This window comes from Phyllobates terribilis, unplaced genomic scaffold (genome assembly GCF_046119375.1).
Source record: "Phyllobates terribilis strain yellow unplaced genomic scaffold, ASM4611937v1 Scaffold_2__4_contigs__length_985480577, whole genome shotgun sequence".
Lineage (NCBI taxonomy): Eukaryota > Metazoa > Chordata > Amphibia > Anura > Dendrobatidae > Phyllobates > Phyllobates terribilis.
Genome location: NW_027362762.1, coordinates 735,306,365 through 735,332,011, shown reverse-complemented (window position 1 = coordinate 735,332,011; position 25,647 = coordinate 735,306,365). Strand labels below are relative to the sequence as shown.

General features: G+C 45.0%; 2 protein-coding genes across 3 annotated transcripts in view; both read right to left on the bottom strand.

Annotated features, from left to right (window-relative positions):
- The window catches only part of LOC141227081 (mitochondrial glutamate carrier 1-like), a 32,405-nt gene extending 15,394 nt beyond the window's left edge, over positions 1-17,011 (bottom strand). Inside the window, exons 1-2 of one of the 2 annotated variants that reach the window (XM_073667200.1) lie at positions 16,860-17,011; positions 7,278-8,721 (exon numbers count right to left, since the gene is read on the bottom strand). In XM_073667200.1, coding sequence (XP_073523301.1) covers positions 7,394-8,428 — 1,035 coding nt within the window. In that variant the 5' untranslated portion in view covers positions 8,429-8,721; positions 16,860-17,011 and the 3' untranslated portion in view covers positions 7,278-7,393. Of the gene's footprint in view, positions 1-7,277; positions 8,722-16,859 lie in introns of those variants that run through there. The other variant, XM_073667201.1, reaches the window with a different exon arrangement.
- Positions 6,089-7,241, bottom strand: LOC141227118 (zinc finger MYM-type protein 1-like). The gene has a single exon (XM_073667203.1). It carries the CDS (start codon positions 7,109-7,111, stop codon positions 6,185-6,187), a length of 927 nt encoding a protein of 308 aa, XP_073523304.1. The 5' UTR covers positions 7,112-7,241; the 3' UTR covers positions 6,089-6,184.
- Positions 17,012-25,647: the final 8,636 nt, after the last annotated feature.

Below are 25,647 nucleotides of genomic sequence, written 5' to 3'. Positions count from 1 at the left end.
ATTATACATAAATCTAGATGTGTATCATCTGCTTGCCCTTTGCAATTTCTTAACTGCACTGCCCCATAGTATAACACTGGGCGGAGTGCTATCCGATAAAACAGCAGATAGCACTTGGCCGTGTTATACGCTAGTGTGAGAGCCCTTATACATTGGCTTTTCTAGTAAATTTTTTGTTTGGCCCAAGTGAGCCAAGGAAAAAAAAATCCAAGCTAAATGTTACAACACAAAATAATAATAATAATAATAAACTTTAACCCCTTGCCACAGCACGTCATTTTCCCTTTTGCACATTTGAGTCCCCCTTTACCCCCCCCCTTTTTTTGGTATTAAAAAAAAAATGTAAAAAATTTGGAAAAAAAAAATGGGGTTTGTGCGTTACCATTTTCTAATATCCGTAACTTTTTAAATTTTCTATTACTGGAGCTGTGTGATGACTCATTTATTTTTTGCGTGGTAAGATGACATTTTCATTGATACAATTATGGGGTGGCTATGAGGTTTTCATTGCCTCTTATTGCATTTGCATGCTTAAGGCTGCAAAACTGAACAACTGTAATTCTGGTGTTTCAATTTATTTTCTCTTAATCACTTTTTCCAGTTGGCTTAACTAATTTAAAAATTTGACAAATTGGACACAGCAATACCAAATATGAATATATTTTTACTTTTTTTTCTCTTTTTAATAGTGAAAAATTATGGCATTTCAAACTTTTATATTAGAGATTTTTTTAAAAATATATATTTGTAGACCCCTTCATGGGACCTATAGAGAACCTGTCTGCACAATTTTGTAATGGAAAGTAAAGGCATGTCAATAAATAGATTTCATACTGATTACATTGATACCTTTGGTGAAGAAATCCACTTTGATGTTCTTCTTTAATCACCATTTGATTTTTTCTAATTAGATTTCGGTGCACAGGGGCCGGACTTGCAGAGTCTTCTCCTCACTGTCGGTGATTCCCCGGCCCCTCCGCCTGCCTCCGGCCTTTGGCACGTGCAGGGGTTGGGGAATCACAGACAGGCAGAGGAAGACTCAGATCCTGTGCACCAAAGTCTAATTAGCAGAAAATTTTAACTAATTAAAGAAGAACCACAAAGCGGATTTCTTCATCAAATGTATTAACATTTAGTACAGCTCCATTACAGCCATGTCTTTACCTTACAATACAAAATTGTGCTCACAGGTTATTTTTAAACCTGTGACTGTCTGATTACTTCTCCTATATACGGTAATACCATTATAACTTATATCTTAACTCACACTGTAATCATCAATATGTCCAATGTCAGGAATGGGTTAAGGATGTTCTCACAGATTTTTTTTTAATTATTCAAAAACCATGAGTTTTTTCCAGTAGAAGCCATTTAAATAAGTTCTCCTTCTTTGGGCTATGAGCACATGGAGTCTTTTTGCTGAGTTTTTGGAGGGGAAACCGAGCCGAACCTCCAATTTATTGAGTTTTGGGGGGGAGGGGGGGGGGTTTGAGGATTTGGAGTTTCCGCTCAGTTTCTGATCCAAAAAAAGTGTGTGTGAACATAGCCTAAGCATAAAAAGTTCATAAACCTGCATGTTTTATGGCATGGTGGATGCACCATTCATCTATTTTCCCAAATTCCTTAGGTACCAAATCACCGCTGCAAAGGAAGAACAACTGCTGTTGCAATGGTACAGTTGTCAAATATGTCTGCACCTCACCCATTGCAGAGCTCTGACTTCATGACTGCCCTTACTCTCACATTATACATCGTTGGGGTCTCAAAATAACTAAAAATGAGGAAAAAACATGAATTCACCAAAAGCACAATTCATAGCAATAAAGGATTTTTTCACAATCGAGTAATTAGCTTCCATATATATCTGTACTCCAGAAGAACGCAGGCGGGTTTTGCCATGTGAGTGGAGTTGTGTTCACGTACTCTTCAGAATTTAATCTATTCATTCACAGCTGAAGTTCTTGGAAAAGTTACATCTTTCTGTGAAGGAACCATTGCCAACCAAGTGACGGCACACATCCAAACCGTGACTCAGCAACTGCCAATTCATGCTCTAGTCAGCGACATTAGATGTTGTAGGAAATACAGATCTGAGAGGAAGAAGCCTTAGAGAACGTAGGGCCTAATTCATCAATTTCATTTTTTTTTTGTTTGGTGATATTGATTGATGTTTTTTTCAAAATGCTATGTGTTTCATAAATTTTGCACAAAATAAAAAAAATGCTCTTCATTTTTGCCTTTAACCTATTTTGCAACTTTTTAGTGCAAAAAGTTACATGTTATGCTAAATAGATGCAAAATTTGCGGGAAAATTATAGGTTTACATAAAGTCACTCTGGGGTGGTGAGTGAAGTACATTTGCACAAAAATGTTGCAATTTTTTAAAAACTTTTTGTTAATGGATGAATCATCTGAAAACCCCAAATCCCGGTCACAATGACACACACAAAAGTGAAGAGATAAAAACAGAATTTTAAAAAGGTGCAAATTAAAATGTTAAGATGCAAACACCAAAAGCTAGATAAAAAAATGCACATGCAATAATGAATCAGGCCTGTAGTTTTCTCACTTTGTATGCCAATATATTAATTCAAGTTGTGCATTCTTTATTGCTTATAAATTAATTGCCTACAATTTCATCCACTGGATATTAGCGAGTTTTTGTCATGGTGTTCACTACATTACAGGATAAAATACATTACATTATTTTTCCTGATGATTTTGATAGGCAGAGATTCCATCAAATATGTGAGTATTGTAATAAACTATGCAATGTAACACATTAGACAACTGCCGGCCTGTCAACACCTCACTCCTCACGTCTCCATAGACATGCACGTTGGGCTCAGAGAAGCACAGGTTTGCAGGAAAGGGGAATAAGTTGGCAGTGGACTCCTCTAGCGGCAGAGTATCTCCCCAAGCACAAAAAGATCAGAAATCAAACATCTGTAGTCAAAGGAGAGTCGGGCGGCCTCTATATACATTGACAAACCATCTAATCTGGTCAATCATGGCAGTTTCTACTTCTCATATGTATCAGCAGCTAAAGGAATTGTATCACTGAACTATGTGTGACCGATACCTGCGAAGTAATGCAGATGTCCAATCATTTATGGAAACAGGGTGCAAAAAAAAAAAAAAAAAAAAAAGGACACAAGACTGTAGAACAGACACTTCTAATAGAAAACTGCAACCACATTCCAGATATTGTATTATTTCTTACCAGTAGTTGTTTAGGTGTCAATTAGTCTTCCACACAGCCCTAATAGAAAGATGATTATTTTTTATATTTTGTATGTACTTGTTAAGTATTGAAACATTATTGTCAGGCTCTGCTTTCATTTATGTTATCGTCTCCATTACAAAATTGAAATCATGACATGGTGCCTGATCTGTCACACCATGAGCCATTAGACTGTGGCAATGCAAGGAGTCTAAAGTGATAGGAGACTGTATATTCTGACAAGACATTCGACTACTTAAAGCGCACCTGTCAGCAGGATTGTGCTCAGTAAACCACATACACTGTCAGGCCTCCCCGGAGCACGAGCATATCATTATCTCCAAATTGAAAGTAAAGCTTACACAAGAACCACAGGATGGATTTCATCAACCAAGGTATCATATTAATCAGTGTAATGTCACCCTCCTGACACTGTATGTGGTTTACTGAGCACAATCCTGCTGACAGGTGCGCTTTAAGCACTCCAAAAGCCGTGCAAGTACATAAAAATCCACAGCAGGGTAAAACACAGTAGTAAAAGAATTATACAGGCGGATTTTTTGCAAATTCTGCATGCAAATTTCCTGCTAATAAACGCAGATTTACCTCAGGCTTCAACCAGCTCTGCGGAGTGTTACCTACAGTCTAAACCAAAGGGTATTTTCATAACGAGTTCTTTTGTGAAGCTTTTGGAGCAGAAACTGTGTGCCAACTCTCTAAAACTTAAAAACTTGGAGTAATTGCTGACTAGCTATGTCAACATGGTTTTCAAGACGTTTTTGGAGCAGAAACTCTCCAAATCTCAAAACGCCTCAAAAACTCAGGAACTGTGTGCACATGGAGTCTTCTTGTACAGTTTTTAAAGAAGAAACAAGTTTGAGGAGTTTTGAATTATTGTGGAGAATTTAGAAGAGTTTCCACTCAGTTTCTTCTCAAAAAACTCCTCAAAAAATCTGTGCACATAGCCACTTTCTTCGCTGTAAACTCAAAGAGACAGTTTTGAGGTGGAAAAATTCAATATGACTGTCAAGAAATCAATGTTAGGAATCTGTGTGTCTTCCTTTTTTTTTTGGAGATTGTCAGATCTAAAATACTTTTTGAAGGGTTTTTACTGCAAATATTTTTTCAACACTTAAAAAAAAAAAAAAAAAAAAAAAAAAAAACACTTGCTGAACAGCAAAAAGTTGTGTGAACATACCCTTCGAGTACTTGGCTTTTTACATTACAACCCGTGTTTAAATAATTTTGTAATCCGATTTGTGTGATGCATCTCCACTTAAATTGGTGAAGTGAAGTTAGAAAAATATAGGCAAAAATTTAAAACATGGGATAAAATAAATAAAAGTTGGCATGTGCATATGTATTCACCCGTTTTGCTATGAAGCACCTAAAAATTTCTGATGCAAGCAACTACCTTCATAAGTCACATGTTTAGCGAAAGGAAGTCCACTTGTGTGCAATCTAAGTGTCACATGGTCTGTCAGTATACAGTTTTTTTGAAAGGCCATAGAAGCCGCAACACCATTAAGCAAGAGGTACCACTAACCAAACAACACCATGAAGACCAAGGAGATCTCCAAACAAGTCAGGGACAACGTTGATGAGAAGTACAAGTCAGGGTTGGATTATAAAAAAATATCCCAATCTCTGATGTTCCACAGGGGCACCATCAAATCCATTATCAAATGAAAAGAACATGGTACAACAACAAACCTGCCAAGAGAGGGCCACCCACCAAAACTCTCAGCCCAGGAAAGGGGGGCACTAATCAGAGAGGCAGCACAGAGACCAAAAGGTAATCATGAAGGAGCTGCAGAGTTCCCAAGCAGAGACTGGAGTATCGGACCATACGAACACAATAAGCCGTACACTCCATAGAGGTGGCCTTTATGGAAGCGTGGGCAGAAAAAAGCCTTTACTTACACAAAAATTGTAAGGCTCGTTTTGAGCTTGCCAAAAGACATGTGGGAAATTCCCCAAATGTATGGAGGAAGGTGATGTGGTCAGATGAGACCACAATTTAAACTTTTTGGCCACAAAGGTAAACACTGTCTGGCACCAAATGAACACAGCTCCTCACCCCAAGAACACCATCTTTACAGTGAAACATGGTGGTGGCAGCATCATGCTGTGGGGATGTTTTTCGGCAGCAGGGACAGGGAAAATGGTCCGAGTCGAAGGGAAGATGGATGGGGCGAAATACAGGGATATTCTTGAGCAAAACCTGTTTCGGTCAGTCATTTGAGACTGGGGTGGAGGTTCACCTTCCAACAAGACAATGACCCAAGGCACACTGCTAAAGCAACACTCGAGTGGTTTTAGAGCAAATGTGTAAATGTGTTGGAGTAGCCTAGTCAAAGCCCAGACATTAATCCAATTGAAAATCTGTGATCAGACTTGAAGATTGCTGTTTACCAGAGGAAACCATCTAACTTGAAGGAGCTGGAGCAGTTTTGCCTTGAGGAATGGGCAAAAATCCCAGTGGCAAGATGTGGAAAGCTCAGAGACGTATCCAAAGTGACTTGCAGCTGTAATAGCAGCAAGATGAAGCTCTACAAAGTATTGACTTTAGGGGTTGAATAGTTATGCACACTGAAGTTTTCAGTTATTTTGCCCTGTCTGCTTCACAAAAAAAAAAAAAAAAAAAAGGAAAACCAAATGTTCACAGTTGTAGGCACGTTGTTTACATGAACTGATGCAAACCCAGGGCCGGCCCGAGAGATTACGGCGCCCTAGGCGAAACTATTTTGTTGCGCCCCTACTATTCTTGGCAGTAGATGAAAACTTGGGATATAAATTTAGGAGCAAAATAAACCACAACAACAATGATTAATTAACTCTCTCCTAACTCTTTAATCTTCTGAGAAGTTGTATAGGACAAATATATACAAAGTAATCAGTAACACAAAACAAAAACGACCATAGGTAATTAAAATTTTTGTTTCCTTGCCTTTTTTTTTTTTAAAAGGATGACACTAAGTCACTGAGATTTTGTTTAGCAACTTCAGATTCTATCGAAATTGTTGCCAACCCAACCAACCTCTCTTGCGTCATATTTGCCCTTAAATATGTTTTAATTAGCTTTAGTTTTGAGAAGCTTCTCTCTCCTGAGGCCACGGACACAGGCAGAGTCAAAAGAATTCTTAGAGCCACCACCAGGTTGGGGACACTTTCTTTCAAGTCAGATTTAAGCAAAAGTTCAAGAACGTCTTTTGGTGATGAATCTTCTGGAACACGTCTTGACATTGCCTGCAGTTCACCACATAGCTCTATGGCATCGATGTCTTTTACTTCGTTGTGTTTAAGAGACTTTTCCAGAGCTTTACACTTATCCAGAACAAATTTACTTGGTTTTCCCTCAAGTGAACGGATGTGGTACAAAAATCCAAATTTCAATTCCATTTCTTTCAGCTGAGTGAACCGCTCATCAACTGAATTTATAGCAGTATCTAAGATCGCAAAGTAAAAGTTAATTTTGAAACTCTGTTTCTCATCTCTTATGGGCTCATATTTCCCTTCATAAGAGAACTGTCTGGTTTTTTTCTTTAAACGTTTTGGCGCAGAACTTGACTCAAAATTAGCTGGTATGCCAAGCTCTTCTGCGATTTCCCTCGCATCAACTAACAGCTTCTCAAACTCTTCATCGCTTCTTAAGGATTGCAGATATTTCTTTGTTTTGTCAAGGTGTTGAGAAGCAGCAGCTAAATCGAATTCTTGTGACTGAAGTAACTTACTTGTCAAATTGTTGATTTCGTACAAAATGTTGAACCATACTAGAACAGATGTAACAAAAGAAAAGGTTCCAACTTGTTTAGCAAGACCTTGAGCTTCTAGCCGGGAGACATTTCCAGAGCTTCCTGTGAGACTAATATTTTCTGCTATGTCCATTAGGGCATCATGGACTTCGCTCAATTGGTAAAGGAGGGGGGCCAGAGAATCAATTCTACTTTCCCACCTTGTTTCGCATAGAGGTTTTAGAGTCAGAGATGGCAAATGACGCACGAGTACTTCCCAACGCTGAGTTGACGAAGAGAAAAATCCGTAGAGATTTTGAACTAACAGGAAAAAAGTTGTCGCTCCAAAACAACATTTAGCGGCATCGTTGACGACTAAGTTTAGAGAATGGGAGCTGCAAGGCACAAAGAATGCACGTGGGTTTATGTCCAAAATTCATCTTTGTAATCCAATGTTTTTTCCCTTCATGTTGCTCCCATTGTCGTAGCCTTGCCCTCGTAAGTTGTCCACAGAGAGCGACAGTTCTTCAAATTTGTTCAAGACAGCGGCTGTCAAACCACCTCCAGTTGTATCAGAAACAGGAATGAATCCCAAGAAGTGCTCTTTAATTTCAAACTTTTTGTCTTCTGATGTGGAAACAAACCGAACAATGATAGTCATTTGTTCAACATGAGACACGTCAGAAGTACAATCCAGCACTATAGAAAAGTATTTTGCAGTTTTGACATCGTCAAGAATCTTTACCTGAATACCATTACTTAGCAGTTGAATCATCTCATTCTGTATTGTTTTTCCCAAATAATGTGCATGAATCTCCTTGTCCCGGATTTTCCGAATGTGCTCACACATGACGGGATCGAACACAGCCAAATACTCCACAAATTTCAAAAAGTTCCCATTATTAGATCCACGGAACGCTAAGTTTTGCGTACCTAGTACCCTCACTAGAGCTATCAACCTTTCTAAAATTTGATGCCAGTATTTTTCTTGCTCTTCAATTTTGCGTAAGTGTTCTTCGTCAATGGTCTTGTTCATCTTAGGTCTATTTTCGAGTTCCTTCCATTTTTGAAAGCTAATCATGTGATCTTTGCTTTTTTCGTGGCTGGCTAAAATAGCAGATATGTTTTTCCAGTCATTTACACCATCAGTACCTAAGGCTGAGCGTTTGATGATTCCTAGTTGAAGTGATGAGTCTGGAAACAACGTGCAGCAAAAACAAAAAACTGAATTTTTGTGAATAGAATACGTTAGCCAATTGCGTTCAAGACTTTCACCATTGACAAGACGACGTTTATAGTGAACACAAGAAAATTTTCTACGATTAGTGTCCAAAGGAAAATCTAAATCTTTAACTTGTGTGGGGCCGAGTTTTACTACATCTAGGCGTAAGTCATCATTGATTACGGTCCACGTAGAGGGATCGTCCGAATAGTCTTTGCGTAGTATTTCTATAGATGTACCAGCCTCCATGTCAGTACTGGTACTTTGATCAGATCTACCACCAGATATTGATGGTTGTAGTTCACTATTTTCAGCATGAGAAACAAATTCTATTTCCACATTCGATATTTCCGAGGCAACAGAAGCCTGTTGTTCCAAAGTTTGGAATTCCGCGTCTTCATTTCTATTGCTTAGATATTTTAAAAATGACCCTTTGATTTTTTAAAGTGATTTCTCCTCCTCAGCTTTTCTTTTACGGTTCTGAAACCCCGAAAGTTTTTTCTTCTCATCAGCCATGACTCGTTACAACACACAGCATTTACCTAAAAGTTAACGCGCCGAAAAATTGTTATCTGAACATTATATAATACGATTTTACTTTTAAGACAAAAAACACAAATTTCTTTAACAATTTCCAATGTTTCCAATATTTTTGAAAATCAAAACAATATCCCTACCTCGCAGTGCCTAACACTTTAGAACCTAGGCCAAAAATTTACTAAAAACCTCCTATTTTCTATTTGCATTCATGAAACCTCATGGAACAATGAATCTAATGAATATACAAAATAACAGCAATGGCTCACATGATAAAGCAAGTAAAAAGTAGAGACATACCTCGAAAATATTATAATCGCGCACGCCGATATGCAAAAAACGTAGATACTATCTCCCTTGCCTTAGCTGGCCTGACTGGCAGTCCAGGCAGTCTACGCCAATGCGTCAAAACAGACTCCTCCCACTAGCCGCATCGACTGCTGATGACATCTATCAATATAATCGCCAACTAGTACCTAGTACCTAAAGTCCAAACTACGTATAAATAGGCCATATGGTACACCTACCTTTTAAGTATAAGTATTTTTTTCTCTCGGGCGCCCCCTTAGTGTAGTGTGTGCATTTTTGGTTGTTTGCTTTGCTTTGCCAACATTTGAAAACTTAGGAGCAAAATAAACGCACGGGATCAAACACCTGTCAGCAGACGATGCAAACTACTCACGTCCGTAGTTTAGCGCCTCCTTTCCGTGCGTAAATTGAAGCTCAACGGTTTTTCTTTTAAATTTATGGTAAAAAAATTTATGTACACTTTTCTTTCCATCCCTAAAACTTTTTGCCTTTTGAAAAGATTTTTTATAATTTTTTCTTAATTTTTCTCTGGCGCCCCCTTAGGGTTGGCGCCCGCCTAGTTCGCCTATACGTTCGGGCCGGCCCTGTGCAAACCCTAAAAAAAAAACTGAAATTCCAGGTTGTGAGGTAGCAAAACATGAAAAATGTCAAGGGGGTTAATACTTTCGCAAGCCACTGTATATTGATACAGTTTGTATTAAGGATTCTGAACTAGATCACTACAAAATCCACATTATAAAATGCTTTAAAGCACATATGTCAAACTCTAGCCTGGTAGCCAAATCTGGTCGTCAGAGTGAGTATATTTGGCCCGTAATGTCGGAAGGGTCCCCAGAGGATATTTGGCCTGCGTCCTGGGGCGGGTCCTACGCCCAGCATTGCACTTTCACAGGGCATCGAACTTTCAACTATATCGGCATCATAGGTGAATGATACAGTAGAAAACAATGGAGGGCGCTTCAGCAGACGATCCCTCTCCCAGCATTTCCCCTCTGCGTCTGAGGTCTCAGTACAGTGGACGCGATGACGTCTTTAAAACGCGCCCGCTGTACCGAGGATCTGAAGACACCATGAAGAGACCGGAGCAGCAGGGGTCAGGCAGAGGGGTTTTTTTTTTTTTTTATGTGGGGTCTATTATACTGTATATAGTACTATGTGGGGCCCATTATTCTGTATGGTGCACTATGTGGGGCCATTATACTGTATGGAGTACTATGTGGGGCCATTATACTGTATGGAGGACTGTGTGGGGCCCATTATACTGTTTGGAAAGCTATGTGGGGCCATTATACTATATAGTGCACTATATAGGGGACCATTATACTGCATGGAGCACTATGTGAGGTCCCTTATACTGTATGCATGTAGAGGAATTCACTGTGGGGGTATTATACTGTGCTTAAGGGCACTTTTGTTTGCATCTCACTTTATTATCTATTATTATAGATACTCTATATCTATTTATTATTAAATTAGGCCATATGCTTTTACTGCTCTTACATAACATACTATATTATTCCAATAGTCTAAGATCTATTAATTAAAATTTACTTTGTGGGACAACTCCTTTAAGTTTGTTTCCAAATTAAAAAGTTAATCTTTATATTTGATTAGGAAAATCGTCCTCAATTGTAGACTTTAAATATCAAGGTTTGCCCGCGACTTTGTCCAAGCTCTTAAAGCGCACCTGTTAGCAGGATTGTGCTTAGTAAACTACATACACTGTCAGGAGGGTGACATTACACTGATTAATATGATACCTTGGTTGATGAAATCCGCCCTGTGGTTCTAGTGTAAGCTTTAATTTCAGTTTGGAGATGATATGCTCGTGCTTCGGGGCGCCCTGTGGGGGGCGCTCTATCTGGTGCTCTGCTTACATATTCATCTGTATGCTCTTATGACAGGTCACTGATCGTTCACTGACCTGCCTATTTTACCTACTAGATGCATTATGTAAAATAGGAGGCAGGTCAGTGAAGGCATAGTGAGCTGTCATAAAAGCATACAGATGAATACGTAAGCACAGCACCAGATAGAGCAGCCCCCACACACACCTTGGAGCACGAGCATATCATTATCTCCAAACTGAAAGTAAAGATTACACAACAACCACAGGATGGATTTAATCAACCAAGGTATCATTTTAATCAGTGTAATGTCACCCGACAGTGTATGTAGTTTACTGAGCACAATCCTGCTGACAGGTGTGCTTTAATTGTGGCCCTCTGTATATTTAAGTTTGACATCCCTGTATTAAAAGCGAGTCTGTCCGCCCAAACTGACAGTATATTCACACATCAGTGTGAGGTTAGTCATCTGAGAGAAACAAACTTATTTACCGTATATCTCAGGTATCATCCTAGTTGTTGTATTTCATCTATTGCCTCATAGCAATGGATCATTTAAAAACAGATTAAACTAATATGGAAAACTAAAGTACAAATTGCCCGGTCATGAAAGGGTAAATGCTCGATATAAGCTTTCTGTTGATTTCACTGGGAAAACACTCCTTTGGGACACAGGGTGGTGTTCTTGACCTGGTGTCTTCTTCAGAATGCAAAAAAGTAGCAACCTGTCAATTAAGGCGTTTCTGCCCAAAAAAAAATACACCAAATACACAAAAAAGAACCAAAAACTTGTTTTATGAAGATTTTTTTATTTGGATTTTTTCATTTAGAAAAGCTAAAATGAGAAGAAAAAAAAAACTCAAGTGTGAACATACCCCAAAATTAACGCCTTCCATATGGCCACTTGGACCTCCAAGAGGCTTGAGAAAGTACACACTAAAGTTTTACAGGTTGCAGTAAATTTTAAAGACATTCATCATTACTGGTTTACATCTTTGCAGTGAGAATGGTTAGGGTTTCCTGATTCTTCCAGAGCCTCCAATGTAATCTAACCCTGCTGTATCGTGGTTGTCTGTTTGGTTATTGTATCCCAAACTGCTTACTAACTATATATACTCCTCGGGAAGTTACATGGCACATTGCCAACAGCGTATACGTCAGGCCCCTGTCACATTTATGTATATACATGTTCCCACGTGCAATATTTGCAGAGCCTATCCGTAGCAATGTGACAGGCACATGGAGACTACTCTGCCTGTGGTGTATACCGTAGTAATTGTGTCTGGAGGATAAGCCGGCCTTAGGACGTCATCATGAGCAATTTATTGTAGAAAAATGTTAAGTGAATTTCATATATTTCAATGTAATTGGTAAACTATATGTTATCACAGCAAAAAATGCAACATATCCAGACAGTGTGAACAAGCCCCAAAGCATAACGCTAGATAAAAAGCAGCCGATATCTGGGTATTGGAGGCTCGCCAAACCTTGAGGTAGAGAACGAGAGAAAAGCAGAAGTAATTATTTTTTAGGTCATGTTCCCACCTAGCAGAAACATTGACAGCTTTCTGACGTAAAGCTTCTTGAAATGTCACAAACAAAATTCCGCAACTTTCATGATATAGAACTGAAGGTAGACCCAAAAATCTACAATTAGAGCCTACAAATTATGGACTAAAAAGATTCTCTAATATATATTTTATGTTCTTCTAAAGGGTAAGAAGATCTTCAGGCACTTTTTTTATACTTAAAAAGAAGCTGGGTGTTTGGTGGAGGAGCTCCTTAACATCAACTACACTTTTTGCTGACTCTTATTACTCCTGGGCTTTCTGAGCGGGATTAAGGTCACTTGTGTTCCCAATCTCCATTATTACATCTTAACCAATGATATATTTCTTTTCTATTTTTAACTATTTATCTGATCTATACTTTATTTATGACGGGGTCTTTTACTATAGGGGTCCCAGCAGTGGCTCACTCACCAATTTGTCTTTGTGTCTCTATGCTGGATTTTTTGTACATCATTTTTTACATTTTGTATTTCATAAAGTTTTAAAAATCCATTTAATAATGTATTATTTTTGCCACATATCTTGCATTGGTTTTCTTTAAAAGGAACCTGTCACTATGAAAATGCAGCGCAATCTGCAGGCACCATGTTATAGACCCGGGGAAACTGAGCAGATTGATATTCCGTACATTTTTGTGGAAAAAGATTCAGTATAACTTGTGTTATTCATTTAAACCTCTGCTCTTTCTGGGATTGTTGGTCCATTGAGCAGTCCTATCAGTGACTGACAGCTTTCTTTGTATTAGTGTGCATACAGAGACAACTGTCAATCACTGATAGGAGCAGAGGATTAGATGATTAAATCACGTGTCATACTGATTCTTTTCCTACAAAACTATCCAGCAATCTGCTTGGCTTCCCTGGCTATATAACATGGCGCATGCATATTGGACTGCATTTTCAAGGTGATGGTTCCCTTTAAATACAGTTTTTTGGCTTAAAAAAATTGAACAACATTTCATCACAAATGTTGCATTGTTAGTCTTTGATAGTTTGTGCGCTGACTGAAGAATGAGTTAAAGGGAATCTGTCACTTCTTGGGACTTATCTGACTTATTAATATAGGCCCTGTGACGTGCAGTTGCGGCGGCCAAATCCCGCGCCTGCGCACTTCACTTTTTACACAAGGCGCACTTCTTCCTCCCGTCTCAGTTCATTGTACTGCAGGGATCTTGTGCGCAGGCGCCAGGAAGTCAGAGTGACTCGCCGGCACCTGCGCACAAGATCCCTGCAGTACTGTGACCAAAGATGGGAGGAAGAAGTGCGCATTGTGTAAAAAGTGAAGTGCGCAGGAGTGGGATTTGGCCGCCGCAACTGCACGTTACAGGGCACTGTGACATGCAGGGGAGGGGGGGAAACATTATAATTACCAAAGGAGGCTGGGATTTCTTCCGGGCCCCTGGACTGGAACGCATCAGAAACTTGTAGGAATAAAAAGACATTTCACGGCAACACGACGTCTAATATGAGGTATGAAGAAATGTACATTTCTATCACCTGTATGCTCATATTAATAGGTCAGATAAGTCCCAGGGGGTGACAGATTCCCTTTAAGTGAGCTGGTTCTGATAGGAAAGATTATAATTGTTACTTTTCTTCCCCTGAGCCAATGGTTGGTGGTTTATAACCACATGAAAGCAGAGGTGAATATTGTGGTCCTAAGTCAGCTAAAATTAGTTCCAAAGAAGGAAAATAAGAATTATAAACTCTCCCATCAGAAGGAGCTCACTGACATTCTCAGTTAACTCATTCTGCAGAAAACAATACACAGATACCATAGAAGGAAATAGTGAAAAAAATGTGATCCTTCTTCATCCGCATAGTACAACAAAACCACGCACCTGCACACTAGCACCGCCAGCCAGAGGACGGCCATTAGGAGCAAAGAGGAGACACAGACACCGCAGCGATAATGCCAATCCAATTTACATACAGTGCGAGAGCAATTCAAAAGGTATTTTTGGAGGTATACAGGGGGAGTCAGGAGACAACAGGCAACTTTGTGGAATGCAGCACAGGAGCTGTAAAAGGTGGTGGCATTTGTTCAGACACTAAAAAACTGGTGACATATTCCCTTTTACATAATTTTTGGAGATTCCCAGGGAGATCAGTGTCCGGCCCATAGCCCTGAACAGCTCATTTACATATAAAAATGTGGATCTTTCTGGAATAAGACATCAGATCACATATCAGTTTATTCAGCTTCCTATGACCCACATGCCCATATAGACGGCTTAGCAGGGTTGATCCTACTGATAGATTCCCTTTTAAAGCCACCGGGGACCGAACAGCATGGGAGACTAGTTGGACAGGCGCGTCCCTGGCAGTTTCTCCCCTCCTGCTTCCCTGGAGTAAGAGTGTGTGCCTACGATCAGGAAATGCTGAGGGTTTGAAGCTGCGTGTTTATGCAGCGTCAAACCCGCAGCGTCCAGATGTTACAGCATAGTGGATGGATTTCTAGAAATCCCATGTCCACTGTGCATCTATGTCCACCTGCGGATCACCCGCAGAAACTGTCATGCGGCGCGTCTTGCAGGACCGCAGCATGTCAATTTCTCTTGAGGATCCGCATGTGGACTTTCCCTATAGACTTGCATCAATGAGGAAAATCCGCATGTGTAAAAAAAAAAAAGCAGACACTCATTTGCATAATGAGGGTAGAAGTGGTGCTGCTATTCTGCAGTGTTGGGGCCACAGTGGGTCCTGATCGTGGACACATACAGGTCTCTCCCTGTGTGTGTATAGAAAGGCCTATCACTCAAGGGGAGTGGATGGGGAGCAGCTACCGGGGACCCGCCTGCCTCAAGTTCTCCTGTGCGGCTGTGTGCCCACTATGCGTATTTAAGCGTTTCCGCAGCGGCAATTCCGCTGCAGAAACGCTTAAAAAACGCTTGGTAGAAAGTCTGCCATGTTCCCCAATGATAATCCGCATGTGCTGTGCACATGCTGTGGAAATTTCCGCTGCGGATTATCATTGTGGAAAAATACTTAGCACTACCAATTATTTTGCGGAATCGCGGCGTTTTCGCTGCCATTGACTTGCATTGGAACGCATGGAATCCACATCACTGCATCTGTACATGTAGAATCCATGCGTTTCAATGTGCGGATGGTGCCCGGGTTTGGAGAAGAGGAGACTCTCCTCCGGACCCGGGTACCATAGAACCTGTAAAAAAAAAAAGAATAAAATAAAAATAAATATTATACTTGCCTTCTGATGGCCCCCGGAGTCCTTGTCTATGCTTGCCGGCAGCTCGCGGTAGACTAAAGGACCTGCGCTGACGTCATTTAGTCATGTGACGGGTCACGCGACCGCTGACATCGGCAGGTCCTTAAATCTACCGCGAGCTGCCGGCAAGCATAGACAAGGACTCCGGGGGCCATCAGAAGGCAAGTATAATATATATTTTTTAACATTCTTTCGGTCACACTATATAAATCCATGACGGTTGCATGGATTTATATAGTGTGACCAAAATGTCAAGTACTTTCCAAGTGATGCTAAAATCGCTTGGAAAGCGCTTGTCAACCCGCATGCGGAAATGCATGTGAAGAACGCTTCACATCCGCTTGTCCCTGGCAGGAAAAACGCATGTACAATCCGCATGCGTTTTTTTCTGCCAGGGAGATGCAGAAACGCTCAGGAAAAAATCCGGAGCATTTCTGCATCGTGGGCACATAGTCTGCCGCACAGTTTCTAATGGCTTTTCAATTATGGTTTCTTTCTAAAACGTCACAGAGTTTCAGAGTTACACATACCTGGCAGAAATCATGCTGACCATGAATCGAGCAGCATATATCAGCTGTTAGGTTCCCTGTGAAGGATAGTACAAGGTCACATCATAGCCTATCCTATGGGTGCGTCCAGCAGATCACAGCTTGGTCTGCAGCGATAATGTCATGTCGATAGCGCTGCAGCCAATCAGTGAGCTCTGCGGCTCAGGGCATCAACTCTGGCACCATTAATAGTGGCTGCAGCGCTGATGACGCAATGTCAGCACTGCAGACAATGACATACAGTGGGAGCAGCAGCAGAGCCTCAATATTGGACCTGGGGACAGTAAGTAAGGCCCCAGGTTTGTTGTTTTTTTGTAGGGAGGTCAGGAGTTTCAATAAATTGCAGCACAAGGACGGAAGTTTTCCAAAATTGGAACACCCCTTTAAACTTTATGCTTATTCTTAACAAGAGACGAACATCCACTCTGAAAATTACAGAAAAATGTCTTCTGGATAAATAAATGTCTAGAGCCATCAAAAGAGGAGTCTGAATTAAGTCATAACCTTCTGGCTACTGTGACAGAATTAACCCCTGGCGTGCCTAGGATGCACTGCAGGGAGAGAAGCCGTCATGTAATATAACCTGAAAGGTAATGAGAGGCTTATAGAAGAGTTTGCATCACGAGAGCCTACTACTCACCGACAATAACGCGCAGTGACAGCGGATATACGGGGGGCAGCGCTCAGGAGGACGACGTCCTTGTATCTGATGTACGGAGCTCAGCGCTGCTCAGTGACCTAAAGCAAAAAGAAGGAGTACTGCGGATTCCAGAACTCCTCACTGCTGAGGGCGGGACTAAGAACCGCAGGACCAATCCGCTGCTTCATAACCTGGAAGCCGATGCGTCAGCGTCCAATCAACAAAGCAGTAATACCTGCTAAGACACGCCCCTTTATGTACGGAATTCAAATATTGTCACACAGGCCTGTCAGCGCCCCTGGGGGAGGGGAGGAGAGGGGGGCTGCACCTCTGTCAGCGCTGTCTAGTCACGGCCGCTCATCGAATTTTCCACTAAGTAAAACACGAGATACGAGAAGACATTTTTTGGGGGATTGAGCTTCAGCACAAACCTGAGTGGCCCTGAAGTGAATAGTTACAGTAACGTGACAACTGCAGGTGCACAAATAAGGCTATGTGCCCACGATGCAGAAATGCTGCCTATTTTTTACGCTTCTCCCTGGCAGGAAAAACTCATGCGGATTGTACATGCATTTTTCCTGCCAGGTAGAAGCATTTGTCAAGCGTTTTTGCATGCATTTCTGAATGCGGGTTATCAAGTGCTTTTCTAAGCGATTTTAGCATCACTTGGAAGGGTATGTGCACAGGATGCAGAAATGAAGCAGAAAATTTCTGCATCATTTCTGCATCTCCCTGGCAGAAAAAACGCATGTGTATATACTTACCTCCGATGGCCCGCGCTGTCCTGCTTTACACTCCGTTCTCCCGGCTGCCGGCAACTTTGAATTGAAAGACCTGCCGACGTCAGCGTCACGTGACCCGTCACATGACTCTGACGTCAGCGCAGGTCCTTCAACTCACTGCAAGTGCCGGGAACCAAGCAGGAGCGCTGCGCGGGCCGACAGATGGTAAGTATATATATATTTTTTATTTTATTCTTGTTTTACAGCTTTTTTAATGGTACCTGGGTGTGGAGGAGACTCTCCTCTTCTCCACACTCAGGTACCATCCGCACATTAGAACGTGCCAATAACGCAAGTACAGATGCAGTCTTGCGGAATTGGCGCGTTCTAATGCAAGTCAATGGCGGCGAAAACGCCGCGTTTCCGCAAAATTAATTGACATGCTGCGGATTTTTGAGCGCAGCGTTTACGCTGCGGAAAAATCCGCAGCATGAGCACAGCACATGCGGATTTCAATTGGGGAACATTGCTGCCCTTCTACCATGCGTTTTTAATGCGTTTCCGCGGCATTTACGCAACTGCAAAAACGCCGCGGAAACGCATTAAATACGCATCGTGTGAACTCAGCCGAAAAGTGCTTGACAACTTGTTCATACTATATAAATCCATGCAACCGGCGTGGATTTATAGTAGTGTGACCAAGTTAGTTAAAAAAAAAAAGAATAAGAATGGTAAAAAATAAAGCTTATACTCACCTTCCGGTGTCCTCCCGGTGTTTTGTCCGCTCCGTCCGGTGTCTTGCATTGCTCGCGCTGTTGTGAAGGACCTGCCATGACGTCATTGAGTCGTGTGACCTGACACATAACTGAATGATGTCACCGCAGGTCCTTCACAACAGCGCGAGCAGTGCAAGACACCGGACGGAGCAGACAAAACACCGGGAGGACACCGGAAGGTGAGTATAAGCTTTATTTTTTACCATTCTTATTCTTTTTTTTTTTAACTAACTTGGTCACACTACTATAAATCCACCCCGGCTGCATGGATTTATATAGTATGAACAAAATGTCAAGCACTTTTCCAAGTGATGCTAAAATCGCTTGGAAAAGCGCTTGATAACCCGCATGCAGAAATGCATGCAAAAACGCTTGACAAATGCTTCTACCTGGCGGGAAAAACGCATGTAAAATCCGCATGCGTTTTTCCTGCCAGGGAGAAGCGTAAAAAATATGCAGCATTTCTGCATCGTGGGCACATAGCCTTAGCATCAATTGGAAAGTGCTTGACTACTTGGTCAAACTATATAAATCCATGCAAACAGCATGGATTTATATAGTGTGACCCGAGAGAATGTCAAAAAATAAATCTATACTTACTTTCCGATGGCCCCCGGTGTCTTGCTTCACCGTCCCGGCTGCCGGCAGATCGCGTTACACTGAAGGACCTGCCGACGTCAGCGTCGCGTGACACGTCAATTGACTATGACGTCAACGCAGGTCCTTCAGTCCATCGCGAACTGCCGGCATGAGAGGAGGAGAGCATCGGGGGCCGCCAGAAGGTAAGTATATATTCATTTTTTATTTTATCCTTTTTTTTTTTTTACAGTTTTCTATGGTACCCGGGTCCGGAGGAGAGTCTCCTCTTCTCTAGACCTGGGTACCATCCGCACATTAGAATGCATGGAATGCGCAACTACATATACAGTGATGCAGAATCCAAGCGTTCCAATGCAAGTCAATGGCGGCGAAAACGCAGCGCTTCCGCTGCGTTTTTTTCCACAATGATAGTCCGCAGCGGAAATTTCCGTAGCATGTGCACAGCACATGTGGATTATCATTGGGGAACATGGCAGGCCTTCTACCATGCGTTTTTTAAGCGTTTCTGCAGCGTTTTTGCCGCTGCGGAAACGCTTAAAAAACGCATCGTGGGCACACAGCCTTACACATTTTCATATTTGATAAATCAATTTTTCTAAAATTCTTGGGTTTTGTTTTAGTGCTGTCAATCAGTTACCTTAGCGTACGGCCTTGGACAGTGCTGTCCGTCAGTTACCTCAGCGTACGGCCTTGGACAGTGCTGTCCGTCAGTTACCTCAGCGTACGGCCTTAGACAGTGCTGTCCGTCAGTTACATCAGTGTACGGCCTTGGACAGTGCTATCAGGCAGTTACCTCAGCGTACGGCCTTGGACAGTGCTGTCAGTCAGTTACCTTAGCGTACGGCCTTGGACAGTGCTGTCCGTCAGTTACCTCAGCGTACGGCCTTGGACAGTGCTGTCCGTCAGTTACCTCAGCGTACGGCCTTAGACAGTGCTGTCCGTCAGTTACATCAGTGTACGGCCTTGGACAGTGCTATCAGGCAGTTACCTCAGCGTACGGCCTTGGACAGTGCTGTCCGTCAGTTACCTCAGCGTACGGCCTTGGACAGTGCTGTCCGTCAGTTACCTCAGCGTACGGCCTTGGACAGTGCTGTCCGTCAGTTACCTCAGCGTACGGCCTTGGACAGTGCTGTCGGTCACTTACCTCAGCGTACGGCCTTGGACAGTGCTGTCCGTCAGTTACATCAGTGTACGGCCTTGGACAGTGCTGTCCGTCAGTTACCTCAGCGTACGGCCTTGGACAGTGCTGTCCGTCAGTTACCTCAGCGTACAGCCTTGGACAGTGCTATCAGGCAGTAATCTCAACGTACGGCCTTGGACAGTGCTGTCGGTCAGTTACCTCAGCGTACGGCCTTGGACAGTGCTGTCCGTCAGTTACCTCAGCGTACGGCCTTGGACAGTGCTATCGGACCGTTACCTCAGTGTACGGCCTTGGACAGTGCTGTCTGTCAGTTACCTCAGCGTACGGCCTTGGACAGTGCTGTCCGTCAGTTACCTCAGCGTACGGCCTTGGACAGTGCTGTCCGTCAGTTACCTCAGTGTACGGCCTTGGACAGTGCTGTCCATCAGTTACCTCAGCGTACGGCCTTGGACAGTGCTGTCGGTCAGTTACCTTAGCGTACGGCCTTGGACAGAGCTGTCGGTCAGTTACCTCAGCGTACGGCCTTGGACAGTGCTGTCCGTCAGTTACCTCAGCGTACGGCCTTGGACAGTGCTGTCCGTAAGTTACCTCAGCGTACGGCCTTGGACAGTGCTGTCCGTCAGTTACCTCAGCGTACGGCCTTGGACAGTGCTGTCCGTCAGTTACCTCAGCGTTAGGCCTTGGACAGAGCTGTCGGTCAGTTACCTCAGCGTACGGCCTTGGACAGTGCTGTCCGTCAGTTACATCAGCGTACGGCCTTGGACAGTGCTGTCCGTCAGTTACCTCAGCGTATGGCCTTGGACATTGCTATCAGGCAGTTACCTCAGCGTACGGCCTTGGACAGTGCTGTCCGTCAGTTACATCAGTGTATGGCCTTGGACAGTGCTGTCCGTCAGTTACCTCAGCGTACGGCCTTGGACAGTGCTGTCCGTCAGTTACCTCAGCGTACGGCCTTGGACAGTGCTATCAGGCAGTTACCTCAGCGTACGGCCTTGGACAGTGCTGTCCGTCAGTTACCTCAGCGTACGGCCTTGGACAGTGCTGTCCGTCAGTTACATCAGTGTACGGCCTTGGACAGTGCTGTCCGTCAGTTACCTCAGCGTGCGGCCTTGGACAGTGCTGTCGGTCAGTTACCTCAGCGTACAGCCTTGGACAGTGCTATCAGGCTGTTAACTCAGCGTACGGCCTTGGACAGTGCTGTCGGTCAGTTACCTCAGCGTAGGGCCTTGGACAGTGCTGTCCGTCAGTTACCTCAGCGTGCGGCCTTGGACAGTGCTGTCCGTCAGTTACCTCAGCGTACGGCCTTGGACAGTGCTGTCGGTCAATTACATCAGCGTACGGCCTTGGACAGTGCTGTCCGTCCGTTACCTCAGCGTACGGCCTTGGACAGTGCTGTCCGTCAGTTACCTCAGCGTACGGCCTTGGACAGTGCTGTCCGTCAGTTACCTCAGCGTACGGCCTTGGACAGTGCTATCAGGCAGTTACCTCAGCGTACGGCCTTGGACAGTGCTCTCCGTCAGTTACATCAGTGTATGGCCTTGGACAGTGCTGTCCGTCAGTTACCTCAGCGTACGGCCTTGGACAGTGCTGTCCGTCACTTAACTCAGCGTACGGCCTTGGACAGTGCTATCAGGCAGTTACCTCAGCGTACGGCCTTGGACAGTGCTGTCCGTCAGTTACCTCAGCGTACGGCCTTGGACAGTGCTGTCCGTCAGTTACCTCAGTGTACGGCCTTGGACAGTGCTGTCCGTCAGTTACCTCAGCGTACGGCCTTGGACAGTGCTGTCGGTCAGTTACCTTAGCGTACGGCCTTGGACAGAGCTGTCGGTCAGTTACCTCAGCGTACGGCCTTGGACAGTGCTGTCCGTCAGTTACCTCAGCGTACGGCCTTGGACAGTGCTGTCCGTAAGTTACCTCAGCGTACGGCCTTGGACAGTGCTGTCCGTCAGTTACCTCAGCGTACGGCCTTGGACAGTGCTGTCCGTCAGTTACCTCAGCGTTAGGCCTTGGACAGAGCTGTCGGTCAGTTACCTCAGCGTACGGCCTTGGACAGTGCTGTCCGTCAGTTACCTCAGCGTACGGCCTTGGACAGTGCTGTCCGTCAGTTACCTCAGCGTACGGCCTTGGACAGTGCTGTCCGTCAGTTACATCAGCGTACGGCCTTGGACAGTGCTGTCCGTCAGTTACCTCAGCGTATGGCCTTGGACAGTGCTATCAGGCAGTTACCTCAGCGTACGGCCTTGGACAGTGCTGTCCGTCAGTTACATCAGTGTATGGCCTTGGACAGTGCTGTCCGTCAGTTACCTCAGCGTACGGCCTTGGACAGTGCTGTCCGTCAGTTACCTCAGCGTACGGCCTTGGACAGTGCTATCAGGCAGTTACCTCAGCGTACGGCCTTGGACAGTGCTGTCCGTCAGTTACCTCAGCGTACGGCCTTGGACAGTGCTGTCCGTCAGTTACATCAGTGTACGGCCTTGGACAGTGCTGTCCGTCAGTTACCTCAGCGTGCGGCCTTGGACAGTGCTGTCGGTCAGTTACCTCAGCGTACAGCCTTGGACAGTGCTATCAGGCTGTTAACTCAGCGTACGGCCTTGGATAGTGCTGTCGGTCAGTTACCTCAGCGTACGGCCTTGGACAGTGCTGTCCGTCAGTTACCTCAGCGTGCGGCCTTGGACAGTGCTGTCCGTCAGTTACCTCAGCGTACGGCCTTGGACAGTGCTGTCGGTCAATTACATCAGCGTACGGCCTTGGACAGTGCTGTCCGTCCGTTACCTCAGCGTACGGCCTTGGACAGTGCTGTCCGTCAGTTACCTCAGCGTACGGCCTTGGACAGTGATGTCCGTCAGTTACCTCAGCGTACGGCCTTGGACAGTGCTATCAGGCAGTTACCTCAGCGTACGGCCTTGGACAGTGCTCTCCGTCAGTTACATCAGTGTATGGCCTTGGACAGTGCTGTCCGTCAGTTACCTCAGCGTACGGCCTTGGACAGTGCTGTCCGTCAGTTACATCAGTGTATGGCCTTGGACAGTGCTGTCCGTCAGTTACCTCAGCGTACGGCCTTGGACAGTGCTGTCCGTCAGTTACCTCAGCGTACGGCCTTGGACAGTGCTATCAGGCAGTTACCTCAGCGTACGGCCTTGGACAGTGCTGTCCGTCAGTTACCTCAGCGTACGGCCTTGGACAGTGCTGTCCGTCAGTTACATCAGTGTACGGCCTTGGACAGTGCTGTCCGTCAGTTACCTCAGCGTGCGGCCTTGGACAGTGCTGTCGGTCAGTTACCTCAGCGTACAGCCTTGGACAGTGCTATCAGGCTGTTAACTCAGCGTACGGCCTTGGACAGTGCTGTCGGTCAGTTACCTCAGCGTAGGGCCTTGGACAGTGCTGTCCGTCAGTTACCTCAGCGTGCGGCCTTGGACAGTGCTGTCCGTCAGTTACCTCAGCGTACGGCCTTGGACAGTGCTGTCGGTCAATTACATCAGCGTACGGCCTTGGACAGTGCTGTCCGTCCGTTACCTCAGCGTACGGCCTTGGACAGTGCTGTCCGTCAGTTACCTCAGCGTACGGCCTTGGACAGTGCTGTCCGTCAGTTACCTCAGCGTACGGCCTTGGACAGTGCTATCAGGCAGTTACCTCAGCGTACGGCCTTGGACAGTGCTCTCCGTCAGTTACATCAGTGTATGGCCTTGGACAGTGCTGTCCGTCAGTTACCTCAGCGTACGGCCTTGGACAGTGCTGTCCGTCACTTAACTCAGCGTACGGCCTTGGACAGTGCTATCAGGCAGTTACCTCAGCGTACGGCCTTGGACAGTGCTGTCCGTCAGTTACCTCAGCGTACGGCCTTGGACAGTGCTGTCCGTCAGTTACCTCAGTGTACGGCCTTGGACAGTGCTGTCCGTCAGTTACCTCAGCGTACGGCCTTGGACAGTGCTGTCGGTCAGTTACCTTAGCGTACGGCCTTGGACAGAGCTGTCGGTCAGTTACCTCAGCGTACGGCCTTGGACAGTGCTGTCCGTCAGTTACCTCAGCGTACGGCCTTGGACAGTGCTGTCCGTAAGTTACCTCAGCGTACGGCCTTGGACAGTGCTGTCCGTCAGTTACCTCAGCGTACGGCCTTGGACAGTGCTGTCCGTCAGTTACCTCAGCGTTAGGCCTTGGACAGAGCTGTCCGTCAGTTACCTCAGCGTACGGCCTTGGACAGTGCTGTCCGTCAGTTACCTCAGCGTACGGCCTTGGACAGTGCTGTCCGTCAGTTACCTCAGCGTACGGCCTTGGACAGTGCTGTCCGTCAGTTACATCAGCGTACGGCCTTGGACAGTGCTGTCCGTCAGTTACCTCAGCGTATGGCCTTGGACAGTGCTATCAGGCAGTTACCTCAGCGTACGGCCTTGGACAGTGCTGTCCGTCAGTTACATCAGTGTATGGCCTTGGACAGTGCTGTCCGTCAGTTACCTCAGCGTACGGCCTTGGACAGTGCTGTCCGTCAGTTACCTCAGCGTACGGCCTTGGACAGTGCTATCAGGCAGTTACCTCAGCGTACGGCCTTGGACAGTGCTGTCCGTCAGTTACCTCAGCGTACGGCCTTGGACAGTGCTGTCCGTCAGTTACATCAGTGTACGGCCTTGGACAGTGCTGTCCGTCAGTTACCTCAGCGTGCGGCCTTGGACAGTGCTGTCGGTGAGTTACCTCAGCGTACAGCCTTGGACAGTGCTATCAGGCTGTTAACTCAGCGTACGGCCTTGGATAGTGCTGTCGGTCAGTTACCTCAGCGTACGGCCTTGGACAGTGCTGTCCGTCAGTTACCTCAGCGTGCGGCCTTGGACAGTGCTGTCCGTCAGTTACCTCAGCGTACGGCCTTGGACAGTGCTGTCGGTCAATTACATCAGCGTACGGCCTTGGACAGTGCTGTCCGTCCGTTACCTCAGCGTACGGCCTTGGACAGTGCTGTCCGTCAGTTACCTCAGCGTACGGCCTTGGACAGTGATGTCCGTCAGTTACCTCAGCGTACGGCCTTGGACAGTGCTATCAGGCAGTTACCTCAGCGTACGGCCTTGGACAGTGCTCTCCGTCAGTTACATCAGTGTATGGCCTTGGACAGTGCTGTCCGTCAGTTACCTCAGCGTACGGCCTTGGACAGTGCTGTCCGTCACTTACCTCAGCGTACGGCCTTGGACAGTGCTATCAGGCAGTTACCTCAGCGTACGGCCTTGGACAGTGCTGTCCGTCAGTTACCTCAGCGTATGGCCTTGGACAGTGCTATCGGGCAGTTACCTCAGCGTACGGCCTTGGACAGTGCTGTCCGTCAGTTACCTCAGCGTACGGCCTTGGACAGTGCTGTCCATCAGTTACTTCAGCGTACGGCCTTGGAAAGTGCTGTCCGTCAGTTACCTCAGCGTACGGCCTTGGACAGTGCTGTCCGTCAGTTACCTCAGCGTATGGCCTTGGACAGTGCTGTCGGTCAGTTACCTTAGCGTACGGCCTTGGACAGTGCTGTCCGTCAGTTACCTCAGCGTACGGCCTTGGACAGAGCTGTCGGTCAGTTACATCAGCAT

What these genes read in the sequence shown, in the direction of transcription:
- LOC141227118 (XM_073667203.1), bottom strand. Translation starts at nt 7,111, where the DNA reads ATGGACATAGCAGAAAATATTAGTCTCACAGGAAGCTCTGGAAATGTC.